General features: G+C 36.9%; 1 protein-coding gene across 1 annotated transcript in view; it reads right to left on the reverse strand.

The window, feature by feature from the left end:
* MOSPD2 (motile sperm domain containing 2) overlaps positions 1-15373 on the reverse strand; it is a 38435-nt gene extending 23062 nt beyond the window's left edge. Inside the window, exons 1-5 of the mRNA XM_026087947.1 lie at positions 15209-15373; positions 14895-14958; positions 6353-6508; positions 5488-5574; positions 2747-2901 (exon numbers count right to left, since the gene is read on the reverse strand). Coding sequence (XP_025943732.1) covers positions 2747-2901; positions 5488-5574; positions 6353-6508; positions 14895-14958; positions 15209-15217 — 471 coding nt within the window. The 5' untranslated portion in view covers positions 15218-15373. The remainder of the gene's footprint in view (positions 1-2746; positions 2902-5487; positions 5575-6352; positions 6509-14894; positions 14959-15208) is intronic.
* Between the last annotated feature and the right edge of the window lie 414 nt (positions 15374-15787).

Genomic DNA, 15787 nt, shown 5'->3' on the forward strand with positions numbered 1-15787 from the left:
TACAAAAAACATATTCTACATGCTACCATGTTTATTCTACCAAACTACAAACAAACTTTGCATAGTATAACATTCTTCAGGGGAAAATAGTTGTATGCATGCCAGGTTACAACAGATTCAGCTGGTGTGGAAGAATCACTGAAACAAAAGTAAACATACTGTTTCCCTGAATACTTATGAAATCCTAGAGGTCATGTAAAAGCAAACACTTATGTGCTTTGATCAACTAAGGCTTTAATGAAAATGGAAGATACTCAATTGCCAATTTTTGGAAAAAAGATCATTTCATGGGGAGGAGAACAAGTAGAAATTTTAACATTTCATAGCTATGTTTTTAGGATAAATTTATGAAAGATTATGGCCAAAGAGGCAACAAGACATAATGCTTAAAAAAATCCAATTCCTTAAATCTTCTAATTTTTATATGTTACCACTCCATCTGCGCAMAGGATTTAAGAACACACTTAAGTGCATCTATTCAGAAAAAGGTCATAAATACACATTTAGGTTTCATACAACATAGGTGAACAATTTGCTAAATTCCAATGAGCATCTAAACAAACTATGAAGCTTACTTCAGACAGGCAACTGACTCAATCCTATGTGTGGCTACGATAAATCTATAAATAATTCTGAAAGCAGACTACTGACTTGATATATGACTAATTGTTATGAAATACATTTTCTTAGACTTATTTGCCAATACCTAGGACATAAAATTTCAAAGTCTCATCAAATATAAAAACATTGCAAATTACTGTACAAATASGATATTGCTTTCTGGAGTGCTTTCCAAAACTAGCATAATCCTCTTTATTTCCTTCAAGATTCAGTTTTAGTTATGTCCAAGGCAAAGAAGAAATCCTACTTTTAAAATAATTAGGGTTTTTTTTTTTTTCCTAATTGCAATATTGTGAAAAATGACCAGTATTATAGACCAGACTGGGCTATGCTATACTGTTCTGCCTTAATTTTACAAAGGCAAAGAACATCTAGAAACATGTATAAAGTCCCCAGCAGAATTTTCTGTTCTTCTGAAAAAAGTTGGGACCTCTCATTTGTGTAAGATCAAGCTTGAATGAAGCAGTCTTACATAATACTGGCAGGGTGGACAGGTAACTGAGAAAAGTGGGTGAGTATTATTCCTGGCTTAAGTASAAACATGATTCTGACACAGGCCTACAATTCAGAAGTCTTTCTATCACAGCTGTTCAGACAACAGATAGAGTATTTTATAAAGAATTTTTCTGTATCTGTACACAATAATAAGCATGCAAATTTCTTCAGCATAGCTTCATTACATGATTAACCTAAGCTTTTGTTACTAAGAAAAGAAGGACTTGGAATACTGGAAGCAATGCCTTCTCTGTGAACTACTCTTAGCATCAAGTTAATTTCCAAAATTCAAAATAGAGAGTTCAAAGTGAAAAGCCTTTACTTTTAGAACTGAACAAAYTTTCAAGTCCATTCTTTGAAAACTTTTTTTCGATTCACATGATATAGCTTTACTCATGTTCATCAGGTGCAGGAAGTGCGTTTCGTCCTCTTATTTTACAAAAGAAAGGATACTGACAGAGTTTTCTTAGTGCAAAGTCCTTGAATTCAAGTCTCAAAAATTGTGGCAGGTAAAAATCTATCTTCTACTATAATTTTAAGTAGAAAGTGTATAATGGAAATAAGATGGAATAGGGCCAAAATTCTTTTGCCAATGCAGTGGACAGATATCACAGGAAGCTGTTCCAGATGCCTGGCATGAGCACCTACTTTGCAATACAATGCAATCATTTGGGTGTTATTTCAGATAATGTTTTGAATACTCACTTTCAAATACAAACTTCAGTTACGCTGCTTATGCTGTCAGAGGATGTACATCATGTATTCTGTTAATACATGGGCACTGGTATTTTCATTATATATTTCCTTGTATTCTGCCCCACAATACTGCATCAGCACCTCAAAACAGTTAGGTTGTAGCTCACAAGGTGAATTTTGGAATACAGCCATTACAGCTACCAACAAAGTACTAAAAAGCACAATGGTTAGCCATCCAGGAGATAGCAAAACAAGTCTTCATATTACAACTGATGCAATGGGTGGAGAGAGGGGCATACAGGAACTTAAGAAATGCAGACAGTTTAAATACACACTGACAGCATATATGGTATGAAGAACAGAGAGACAGGAACAGAACTGCCAGCTGGAGGAGATGCTGGCTTTTCAGAACAGATCATCATTCTCAAAGGTCTTAGCACTGCATCTGCGGGCCTGACTTGTCATGCTTATCCCATTTTTCCATCCTTCACTTCTGACTTGCCTTGATTTATCCAAGAATGATGACAACAATGCAAATGTAGCTGTTCAGGAAGAGGCAGCAAGTGCACACATAATAAAAGAGGGCTCAGCCTATTATGTTTTGGGTACTTAAAAATTAAATCCTACAACAATCATCTGTGAAAATTCACAAAGCAAGCTGGTGGGCAACTGCTACATGTAGTCATTTTGGCTTGGTCACTTGTCAAATTGAAAACAAATTTTCAATGTGCGGTAYAAGACTTTAAAAAGTAAACTTTAATATGTAACAAAGGATCTAGGAAACAGCTCAAGTCATGAGAAGAAGCCTTACAGATCACTCCTGTGAGCAATCATTAAATTATTTAGGTTTAATGGACTGCACAGGACCTGGGGAGAAGGGGACTTGGATTAAATAATTCAGAAAATAATCAGAAAGAAAAATAAAAATACTTACTATGTGACTGATTCCAGTTTCAGCCATGTCGAACACAACTGTTAAGGGCTTCCCGTGATCTCTCTTGGCGTAATGTTCTAACCAAAAAGCTACCAGTTTCTTTTTCTCAAGTTGCTGTTTAGGATCTCTTATATGAAGTTTCACTCTGAACCAAACTTGGGAGCAGGAAAAGAAAGAAAAAAAAATACACAAAAATTGGAACAACAAATTCAAATTAACAGAAAATACTATACTGACAACAGTAGAGGATGCATTATGAAATTCAAAGTCTCTGCTTTTGTATTCTACATTTCTACTGGTTTTGCAGCCACTACAAAACAGCTGCATGTTATTTTTTTCCTTTTCTTGCTTGCATTTTTATTCCAGAATTTTTAAAAATTAAAAAGACAAAAAGGAAAATAATAAGCATTAGAATAGGGAAGAAACAGCAGAGTGGAAAAATACTTTTCATGTATTTTATTTAAACATTTCTATTATATTTTATCTAGAATATTACTTATTTCATAATTTGAAATTAAATTCATGCAGTCCTCAGAGATATGATATGAGGTTCTGTATATATTCCCAGTATTGTGATTGTGCTGCCTATTGCTTCTGTGTTGCCTTTTCTGCTTAGATTTTCCATATTGTGGTTAAAGTGTTTTGAAAAATTATTTACACATATATTATTGTGAATTATATAAAAAATAGACCTTTCTAGAACAAAACAAAGAAATCCAGAATACAACATTATATAATGAAACATTATATATTTAATTACATAACAAAACATTATATAATGAAAGCTCAATGCATATCCTTCTTTCGGAAGCCCAACTCATAACCTTTGGAATAAGAAGTGAGTCATGTAGAGACAAGTCTTTCTATAAAAAGTAAATTTCAAAGTAATTGACTTTATAAAAAAGCCTAAAACCAAATGACTAATTGCACAGTGAAGTGATAAAAATAGGTATTTGGAGAAGGGCCAACATGTGTGATTTTTTGGTACAACAACAACAAAAAATAAATAAGCAAGCCCTGAAAACAATTGTAGATGTACTCTAATACCTTCCTCCCTAAAACCTGGAAAAGTTTTACTTAAAATAAGTAAAGTCTCTCAGTGTCTTTTATTTCCTTATCACAAGTACATACTAACAATTGCAAGTAAGAAAATTCTGGCTCGCGTAAAGCAACAAACATGTTTTTTTGAAAGGTAGCATATTAACTGTATGCTGTTAAGTTCAGAATTTCAGAAAGATATCCTGTCCAAACACAGGACACTCCTGTAAATAAGCAATAATTCTTGAAGAGTTTCTTTATAGGTTAAAATGTCTATTTTACATACTGGGATAAGTGTGGAATGTGTGGTGTCTGGCTCAAGAAACATGCTTCTCAAATGCTGACTAACCAGTAACTCATAACTACCATACACTCTGAATCTGCATACCAAGACACAGACATTCTGACCCAAACATCACAGGAATAAACATTCAGGGGATAGGAAATTAAAACATTAGTTATGACATAATAGCTGATATAATTACTGGCAGCTAAGATGTAATACACTGTTAGTGACAGTAAAATCAAAACTCATTATTCACCCAAGTTATGCATTCTTGCCATGAAATAAGGACAATTTTTTAGTCCAACCACAGATGCAAAAGTCATGTTTTCCTACTTCAGTTTTTCTCTCCATAACCTCACCAAAATGAGCATTCAGTAAAATCATGCTCAGCTTTCTCAATGCTATATAAAGGTTTCATCACCCCTCATCCTTGATTACCTACCTTGTTTGAATACGGGCTGAAAAAGAAACTCATCAAGGTATTAGTAACTTTCCATACAGTATTGAATCTTACAATGACAAAAAAGGGACACTTTGATGAAGTACAGCCACAGAACAAGAACTGCATTTTTCTAGTCATGATTTTATTGCAATACTAGTATATTACAGTGTTTAAAAGGCAGTCACTTCTGTAAAACAGTGGATTGTTAATCTATTTCTAGAGGTATGAACTAGTCTTGGCAAACCAAAGAAAAGCAGAATTTCAGATTTAATAATTTATTTTCTAAACTTTCAAGATCATTGCTTGGAGAGTGGCATGAGTGATTTGTTTTAAAAACTCTTGTTTCATAGGATTTAAAATTATTCACTTTTAATTGTGAGAAATGTTGCTATCCATATATAGAAAACAATATTGCCCATCTATTATACACTAATAAACTTCAAAGTACTTCAGGGAATATTTACTGTTTCTCTACAAATCTTATTCTTTAATTACTAAAAATTAATTTGACACTCAAGAGTTTTCTCCTAGAATTCCTCAGCTGTCCACACCTTTACTGAACATCACAATGATATAAACAGAAATCAAACCTTACGACCTATGAACCACAAGTATATGAGAATATGATGGGCTGCTGGAAAAGCAATGACAATGCACTGTAACATAAGCAAGGCTTATTCTAGCTATATATTCACCATAGAAGATGCAGAACAAGGCATTTTAACAGAAAAGATAAAAATTGCATTGACAATTAAGATAATGGTTTATGATTTTTGAGAAGTGCTGATAAGCTTTGCTCATTCCACTTCTGTGATCCAAAGACATACTGCAAGTTATCAACTGCTCATCATTTTTGTAAAGACAGTTACCAATAATTGCTTATTTTTAAAACATTTATTTTTCAAGATGGATGTTGCTAAAATGCTGGAAACAAAACATAATATTTTCAGTCATCTATCATTATATGTAACTTACATAATTTATAGCCCTCTTTATCATATCCATGTAGAAAGATGGAACCATTTTCAAATAACCATTTTGGAAGGACAGATTCTGTCAAGTCTAGGGGGGGAAAAATGATTATTTCAGCAAGTTAATAATCACATTTTAGCTTAACAAAACTCAGTACAAATGCAGAAGTCTCACAACAAAATACAAAACCCCATTTCTAAAAAATAACTTCCAGGGCATTTTATCAATTAACACAAAGACTGAGTTCCTTTGAAAAACTTTACTATCTTCTTCCTCTCATGCTGTAGAGTAAAATCTACTTAGGAAAAGAATAAAAATTTGAGGGAAGAGAAAACACTGCAAATGTTTTGTTATTTTTCCTCAAATTTCTACAGTCCCTCGTTTTATCCTTTCTGAAATCAGATTCTAAGGTCTTGGAGATAAAGCTCATCTTCAAAACACTTTCACAGCACATAAAAAACAGATCTATTCTGTTCAGGGTCTTAGGCCACTAGAGTAATTGCAGCTATGACAAACGTTTTTATCACAACAGAGTCCCAAATTTTTAAAAGGATTTCGTTCTGGCAAATGTACAGAGACAGAACAAAAGATTCCTCCCTTCCTTCCCTCCTCTCAAACAACCTTACAATAAAAGATAGCAAATAGAGATATGGAAGCACAACAAAACAGAGAGACAGTACTGGGCAATATAAAAAGCAATAGTTCTAATATTTTATTTTCTAACTGAATAGAAAAGTTTTTGCTTAGCATGCTGCAGAACTTACACGACCTCTGAGAACAAGGTGCTTAATGAAACTGTATATATGGGCTAGCTGTAGTTCAACAGGAAAGCAACATGCCTCATCACAATAATTATAACATAGCTTACCATTAACTGTGTATTCTTTCCTCCACTGAAAGCTTTCATCAATCATCTTCAATGTATCATCCACAACATCGTGCCTCCAAATCAGATAATTTTCAACCCATTTATCATCTTGCTGAAGTCTTTCCACATCTCTAGAATCATATTTATCTGATTTATCTAGAAAACCAATTTATTATTGTAAGAATACAGCACTTTTATGAAAACACGAAAAGATTTGTCAAGCGTCAACATAGCCATCCACTAAATACATAAGATTTCTTTTGCAGTCCCAAACTTAGGCAAAGCATGTGATGAGAAACTGATTAAAAACTTCTATCATCTTATCTACTGTGATGACATTTAGAAAAACTATGAAATTATTCTCACTAGAAAAATATTTTCAGTGATTCTTATTCAAAGAAAAAACATTACCAATCAAGTTGTGTATGACAGGTGTAATTTTCCTAGAGACAGACAGGTTTCTATAATTAACATATAAGTGGGTATATAGTCTAAGAATCTGTGTTTCGGTGAGTGCATATATAAATAAGCATTAGCAATTCAAGCTTGAATTCTCTAAATTGTAGGCATTTGCATGATAGACCATGAAATGCTAGAGAACAGAGGAAAAAAATGACTATTTGACTGTGCTTTATGCACCAGCACATTGAACAAAATTAAGTGTCCTTTTGAAAAAGATTACCCATTTCACACCTGTTATAAATTGTTACTTTACTGTACACCAAATACACAACTCTAGAAGAGTGCAAAACCCCAAAGCCTCTTATTCTTCTTGCTTCAGCAGAAGAACAGGTTAACAAGCTTTAAGAAGTACTTAAGATGAGATAGGAGTTGCAGCTGCTCCTTACTTTTTTTTTTTTTAAACCTATCCCATTTTTAATAGGAAAGTTTTAAAATACAAATACCTAAACGGACATGTTTTTATTGCAGATATGTTCAAATGAAAAGGCTCAGTTTTTAGATCAATGCTTCTCTTTCTCTTAAAAAGTTGCACAGCCATTTTAGGAACTATTGGGATGCAAATAAACTAAGACCCCAGAAACAGGCTTCTGAAAGCAACAGATACTGATAAATATCTCTGCTGACTACTAAAAAACTTAAGTTCTTCTGACTATTAATTTATACTGATATGTGATTTCCCCCTCATAACTAGCATGAAATTTAAGATTGTTTCTTAATGAAATAGATGTTATTTTTCACTTACTGGAAGGACTGCTCCTCTTTCAGAAGCAATAAATTGAAAATAACTACCTTTATGGACATCATAATTAAAATAAGTATTTAAAACAGCTACTGGATGATTTAGGTATGCCTATTTCAACCAGACCTATTAACTGTGATGAAGACACTAAGAAAAATACACCATTAATTTCTGATGATATTTTTAGTTTTACTGGCCTAATCTAGGTTTGAAAACATGATATATTCTACTTGTTTCTTAATTTTTATTCTCAATTTCCCAATACAAATTATCAATATAAACACAAGAACGATATATTAATTTTAAATGCACCCATCTACTAAGAAAAGTAATAGCTGCACCCCCTATGCATCTCTTCACATTCAACCTCCTCTCATATACACTATCTACTCAGTTTCTGCTTCTTCATTAGGTTTCAGACTTACATTCCCCTTGATCCTATTCCACTATCTTATCTTGTTCCTTAGCCAAGCACAGTCTCAACTTCTACTTTCCTTAATCTTAGTCCCCTRTTTGTTCCTTCCTGTCCACCAGGCTCCAATTCACTGAAAGCTTGTTCTCTTTCAGGTCCTCCTCTGATCATTTCCACACTCACATCAGACAGCTTTTTCCCTATGTTCTGACCAAGCCCAGATGTATGAATATTCAGAGTAAGAAAGACTGGGATGCCATTTAACTTCTTTGTGGCTCTGGGTGAGCCACAGATGGAATAAAGTGCAAAGATCTAGGGTATTAAATTTTGTGAAGTCTCAACTGCTTATCTGAAAATTGATTATTTATTCCCCCAATGATTTATGATTTGGGCAGTTTTGCCTGGGATTAGCAGAAGGCACAGAAAGGCCAACAATATCTAGTTTCAAGTTAGAATCACAAAAAAACTTAATATTGGAGAGGATCTCTGCAGGTCACCTAGTCCTATCACCTGCTCAGAGCAAGGCTAACTTCTAAGTTCAAACAGGCTGCTAAAAAACTTTGTTCAGTCAAATTTTCAAACCTTAAAGGGTGAAAATTCCACAGCCTGTCTTAGTAAAATGTTCTAGACCACGAACACAGCATTTTTTTTTTTTTTAATTAAAAGTGGTGCCATGGATTAAGACTGTATTTTTCTTTCAGCATCTTTCTCTGAAGGTTTGTTAGACTGAAACTTCGAAGAAATACTGCGAGAGCCAGACCTCATACGCAATAAAACTGAACCTTGGCAACATTCAAGAAAAGCAACTGGCATCTGAAAAACTGCACAGAGTGTAAAAAATTGCAATTGTTGAAGTCCCATTTATAATGGTGTAACGCATTCCCATCTAACTTATCTTCAAAAATACTGTGATGTAAAATAACTAAGCTAGCACATCCACAGTTAGCTAAAATAAAAGCAGCACACCAGCTATGGCAAACTAGGGCTTTGAAAGACCAAAGATTTACTTTAACCTAAGCACTACATGCCTATAGTACCTGAGCTACCTACCTTACTTTGAGCTGGCTTAAGACTCTCTAACACACAGTAGCTTCCTGCTAAGAATGACTGTAGTTATTCAATTTGCTAAACATTTTTCCTAGATCAGTTCCACGTATACCCTATTTGTATAAAGAATTTGAGTACTGTGTAATTACAAAACAAACAAAGAAAAACCCCAACACACCACCAGCTAAAAACTAAGAGGATAACATTTCATACTACTTTCTGGAGACTCTCTCTGCTGTCAATATATATTTGAAATCAGGACAGTCAACAGAATGACAGGTTAGTACCTCTTGTATCTAACAATTATTTAAATAAATTCACATATCATTGTGTGGAACATACCTCAGAATACACATTTATGGGTCACTAACAAATTTTCTCAAAATCTTAAAATATATAATATTAAAAAACACAAATTTAACTTAATGAATACTTTAAAAAAGAGAAAAAAGGAGAAAACATTTTATCCAAACTTTTGCATTGCAATGAAAAGCAAGGTGAATATGAAAAATTATTACAAAACTTTATCTCCTCTTCAGTAACTAAGTCCAACAAGGTGATATACATAAACTGCTTGAGCATGTGCTGTTGCAGGTATGTAAAGAAAATCAGCTAGTCAAATACTGCTTCCACATGCACTGCATAATACCATTATTTCAACCAAGTAAGCTTGGCAAGACTGAGAGCATCAGAGTGCTTCTTACTGATTTAACCTTACCTGATTTAACCAATTCTTGCTACAAAATAGATAAATAAATTTTACAACAAAATCTACAACGAAATTTTCTACCCTAAAGAACATTTGGGATAAAGGGAGAGGATTGGGAAGAGACAGAAAAAATTCCATCTGAACATCAGCTTCTTCCTTTTACTCCTCTTCCTTTTTTCTTGACTAATTAAGGAGTTCCATCATTTCTACGGCAACACTCTGCCCTCTCTATTAACAGCTGTATTCCTTATTTGAGAAACTTAAGGTGAAATGCTATGATTTTTCTCCAGAAATGCTATGACTACTTCCAAGAGGCAGGACCTGGCATCCTACAAAATAGCAACTCTAAAAATAACTTCAGAATCACACAAAACTAAATGAACACAAGTTCCACTGTAATACTTTTTCTGGAAGGATTAAATTCTTTGATGTACAACCTTTAACTTTCATTCTAATAAATAACATTTTTGTTCACTGTCATCTACATTACCAGTAGACCAACACTGCAATGCTGTGTTTTCTTCTGGCATTCATGCTTTAAGAATAATGGAAATTGGAGAAGATTCAAAAAGAAGATAGAAGAAATATTACAAGACTGGAAAATGGGCAGCATACTTATGTTCCACATTAAAACGTCCAAGAGAAGTTCAGAATTCACAGATTGTAAGAAGCAACTCCTCCCTATGGAAAGAATGCTATCTAGAAAAGAGATTTTACAGAATAAAAAATTCTGTACAAAGCTAAGAAGTATGGATAGCAACTACATACCTCTAAGTGGGGGGAAAAAAATGTAAATACCTTACTGTATTAATAAATTGTAATTAGCAACTCAAAGCACATCAAATGCTCCATTACGCAAAACCTTTACATTTAACTATTACCCTTCTAAAACATACTTCAGTCAAAAGCTCTTGGGTCTGACATAGGGATTACAGCATATGTCTGTATAATGCAAGATGACACACTTAACTATCATAATTGTTCCTCTGGCCTTGAAATCTATTATTAGAGTCTATTATTTATCCATTGACTAATGTTCATTTATCTCAAACATTTCTTAGAATTTTCTAAATATCATTATCTACTCAGGGCTCAAATAACAACTTTGCTTTCTTCTCCAGACTAGACCTGCTGCTCGCTAAAAAGAGGAAACCCATTTTAATAGGCTGTTGATTTTTAACATGTTAAACTAAGTACTACGCCATTCAGATATATGCTTCCAATTGTTAGACAATGAAATCGGCGAAACTGAAAACAATTTACGGTCACCAGCCGTACAGGCACAGGGAGGAGGAAAAAAAAAAAACCCACCACCACTCCCTTCCCTTCCTCTTCACGCCCAGTACTGAATTATTTCAAAAAAAAAAAAAAAAAGTAACATGCAAATATCTATCTCCTTCAGAGGTGGATATCTATCTCCTTGAGAGGTGAAGTTTAAACTTTTAGCAAAAGAGTACACTGTTAATGGTAACAAAAATATTTTAATAGAAAGCTCAAGATTCAATATCACACAGCTTTCTATGAAAGTATGTTTATTTCATACATGTTTCCTATTTTCCTTCCTGCACTTTTCAGTCTGAAAGCCAAGAACCTGGGAAAATACATTTTCAGAGCACAAGCAGATAAAGCAGGCATGCAAAACATTGCCTTTAGAGTTTTCTACCATAATCATATCCCACTGTTCTCTCTGAGAATGCCCCATGTGTCTAAAATTGTATTTGAAGTGGCCCATTTGAGTAACAAGATATAGTTTGTCACTGGCTTAAACCAAGTCATGACCAAATTTAATCTTTAAAACTATTTATACAAAACAGCAGAGTGGGAAATCTCTGCTGCGAAATTGTGTCTGAAAATTCAGCTTTGCCCAAAACAAAAAGGAAAGGAGGATACAAATGGSGAGCAACAGGGAATATGGACAAGAAAGATAAATACACAAAACAGAGAAGAAAACAGACTTTTTGAACAGGAGAGAAACTAAGGTTTGATTATAAATAATTTCCACTGCAACATTAAAATGGGAAGTAATAACCTCAGACTATAAGCTAGTTTTAGAAATTCTCTAAGCAGCGAAAATGCATTGAAGAAAAAGACAAGATTATTTACTAGAAAAAAATGCTAGCACAAGTCAGTACTGGAAAATAATCTTTTGTTCTCATTGCTCCTGTTACCACTCAAATCCTTTACATCATCAACTCTCACAAAGAACTTAAACAAACAAAATTGAAATGACTCCAAACTGCACAGAACAGATAATGTGCTGTCCAACTCCTACACTAGACATCATTCATTCATCTACTGGACTAAGAGGAATGTTTAAAAGGTGTATTTACAATAACAAAATGCAAGGGTTTTAATTACTAGGAATATAAATTCTTCACAAGCACTGAAGTTGTCTTCCAAAATTCAGCTAGAAAATTCACTGAAAGAAAAAAAAAAAAGTCCAAGATCTCAGTTAACATAAAATACCATTTTGCAGACAAGATCTCACACTGGTCAAGCTTTCCTTCTAGATCATCTCAGTGGCCACATGAGTTCAACAACTTTAGCAAGAAAATTCTCATGCAGATTTGGGGGATATGAGCCAATAAGGTTCTCTGACATATTTTCCAAATTGTACCTAATTATGAAAATAGTTGGTTGATTTAGTCACATAAATGAAACAGCTGTTTAATGCAGAAAGCAGACATCCAGTGCTTTCAAACATTGAACATGACTTTTTCCATCTTACCTTGAAAGTTCTCAAGACTGTAGTGTATTATTGGGTTATAACTTTTACTTGAGATATTCCAGCATGCATCAGATGTGGCAGTTACTATTAGGCTTTCCTAAACCAGCTACATATTAAAATGTATTTTTCATATATTTAGCTTTAATCTAAAACATTGTATTCTGATAATCAGTAATTTCAAACAAAATAAGGTTTTGAAAGGCCCTCTAAGTTTTTATTTCACAACAAAAATAAACATTATTGCAAGAAAACAACAGCATGTGACCAATAGCAATTCCTCCTGTATAGAGGGAACCCCACAGCTATGAGTTCCATAATATGGTAGAATCACTTCACAAAACAAAAATAAAGTCTCTAGATTAATCAGAAAAACTGTTTTCCTCATAGGAAAAAGAAAACAGTGGCAGCTGCAGCACAAGAAAAAAAAAGTTATTGAAAATTTCACATAAATCCTAGTACTTGCAGTTCATCTGTAAATGGAGTTAGGCTCGCTTCATAGTTAAACTCACTTCATAGAGGCCCACAATTCTAAGACCACACCAAACTTTCACAGACAGCATCAGTTTACTTTTCACAATGTATCTTGACAGTGCCACTACTTTTCAAAGCAGACTAAAATCACTAGATATCAAGCAACACTTTGTACCCTTAAAACATAGAAAGTCATATGCTTGGGGTATCTGTATTATTAAATAAAGAAACCTCCATAACCCTTTCAAGTATGAGGAAACATTTTAGTATATTTTAGAACACATACAGTAAAGGCAGAAGAACCACAATAACACTGAATCCCTGTGTTTTTTCACACTTCAACTGAGTTACTCAACTGACAACAGTCATTTGCTTATGGCATTCCTAAATTCAAGGGAGAGATTTAAGAATGTTAACTCAAAGGAATCCTAATCTCATTTTCTTGAAAAGACTAAAAGTTCTAAACCATGACCCCAAAATGGGCTGAGAAAATAACTGTACAGAATATTCCAAGAAGTAGAACTATAGTTTACCTTGCAATTGCAACAGTGTTTCATTCTTTTAATGGCTATAACCAACCCAGCAGAGGCTTTGTTACAACTAGAAAAATTTGTGGAATTCCAGCATTCTAAGGGATAGCTCAGCTGAAAAGATAATACTCCCCCTTTTTCCAGCTGCAACTGTCCCAAAGTAGTTTTAGGCTTTCCAAAGTAATTTTTATAAGTAGTTCTAGGATAACAGATTACAAAGAAATATGAACCATCTATCATGGGGAAACATATGCACTAACTGAAAATATCAATAGCCAAAAAACTTTAAGATGATCCTTCTCTCCAGAACTTAAAAGTTCTAAGAATGCCAAAGACATCTTTAATCACAGAGATGTCACATGATAAAGTAAGTTCTCTCTTCTCCAAGATATTATTCCAATAATTTTATCATCATCCCAGAAATACATGCATTCTCTAACCAGGGCCAAAGTTGGTTTCTTTATTAATATCAGTAGGGTAAACATATGAGATAAAATTGCACCATTCTCAAGACCCTCCAGAAGTTTGCAAGAGAAGTACTATACCCAATCACAAAGAAGCCATAAAAAGTGTGGAACTCTTGTGAAAAAGTGGTAACTAAGTCTCAATAATTCTGATCAGGAACATCAAAACAAAGCACGTGTTCACAGGATTGAGGCTTATGTTAAAGGAGGTACATGCAATTCCTACACTAAACTGCTGAGTTCTCATTGTATTTGCATTAAAAATTGGATGGGACTATGTTTTTAATAGAATGCCTTTAGACATTCATAATAAAACTCATTCCTTAGTGCTACAGTTGTTAGCACAAGACACTACTATCTATTTTCCTATTATAAGCAATGCAAATCAACCTTGAATTGGAAGGAAACCCCTCTAAGTTTCCCCAGACATTCCCTTTCCTCTAGGCATGCCAGCACCTCCTGCCCTTCATTTATGGGTTTAAAAGCTTCTGCACTTAAGAGTTGAGTCGGACACACAATATGATTTTAATTAAGCACAGCATGAATTCAGAGTGCAAGTTACTCCAGAAAAGCAACTCCTTTCCTAGACAAACTGGTTAGGGCCAGGAACTTTTTTTTTCTTTTTTTTTCCCACCCCCTTCAATGTCCAGGCCCCAGCACTAAAGCCAGCCAGCCAGCAACCAGGACTCAAAAGGACCTAAAACCTTTGCCCTGATACTCCCTGCCACCCAGAGAGACCAACCCAAAAGAGAGCACCAAGAGCCAACAGAGACAACACCATGCTCCGTGCGTCATCCCTGCCTGGTAGTTTCGGCCACCTGAAGAAGCGGCAGAGACACCCACTAACCTGGCTGGGAGGGAGAGAAGGGAAAGAAGCGGCCCACAGGCGAAAAGCAATATCGGGCAAGCGCCAGAGGCCGCACACAAGGAGCCGAGCCCACCGCTCTCAGCCCACCCCAGCTCCACCACCGTGTACTCACCTGGCAAGTACTCCGCCTCGAAACGCCGCCGGGTCTCGCTTATCAGCGCGGCCTTGTCCTGTCGCTGCCGAGGGGGAACAAGAAACGGGGAAGGACGTGAAAGGAAGGGAGAGGCAGAGGCCCGAGCCAGCCCCCCTCAGCTGTGCGAGCGCTGCCGACGGGCCTGGCTACCCCTGCGCGCTCCGCGCCGCTCAACCGCCGCCGTCACCCCCCCAACGGCAGGTGCCGGCGCGCGGGGGCCGCTGGGCAGGGGAGACCCCGCGGGCGGGCGCGCTCGGCGGGCGGGGGGAAGGCGCGCGCACGCAGCCACTCACGTCAGCCATGGTCCGGCGGAGGCGTCCGCAGCCGCAGCGGGACCCGCGCGCGCCCGAGGGGGAGAAAGAAATAGGGACGGAGGCGGTGCGTGACCCCTCGAAGGGGGCAGAGTGGGAGGGGGCGGGGCCAGCGAGCGGCCGCACAGCCCAGCACAAGCGCGGCGGCGCCAGGCGCGGCCAACCACGCAGGAGCCCCGCCCCCTGTCCCCGCCCCTTGCGCCGTGCCGGGCTCTGGGCCCCGCCCCCGCCCCGGCACTGCTCGCTCCCCTTCCCCTCCCCCGCTTCCTCTCCCGTCATGCCCCGCGTGGCGGGAGTTTCGGAGCGGTGGCGCGCTTCGCTCCGCGCCCCTCCCCTCTCCCGCGACCCAAAGCTGCGACAGCCCCGGCCCCGGCCCGGGCAGGGCAAGGCAAGGCAAGGCAAGGCGCTGCTGGGGGGCGAGCGGCGCGGGGGGCCGGGCTGGGCTGGCGCAGCCCTTGGGCCGCTGTTRGTGCAGGAGCGGCTTCAGTGGCCGTGGGGAGGGCGGTGAGGCCTAGCGAAGGCTGCGGGCGGGGCCGTTACGGGAGGCGGCGGCCCCTGCTG

Source organism: Apteryx rowi, unplaced genomic scaffold (genome assembly GCF_003343035.1).
Source record: "Apteryx rowi isolate R43461 unplaced genomic scaffold, aptRow1 scaffold_747, whole genome shotgun sequence".
NCBI classification, from domain to species: Eukaryota; Metazoa; Chordata; class Aves; order Apterygiformes; family Apterygidae; genus Apteryx; species Apteryx rowi.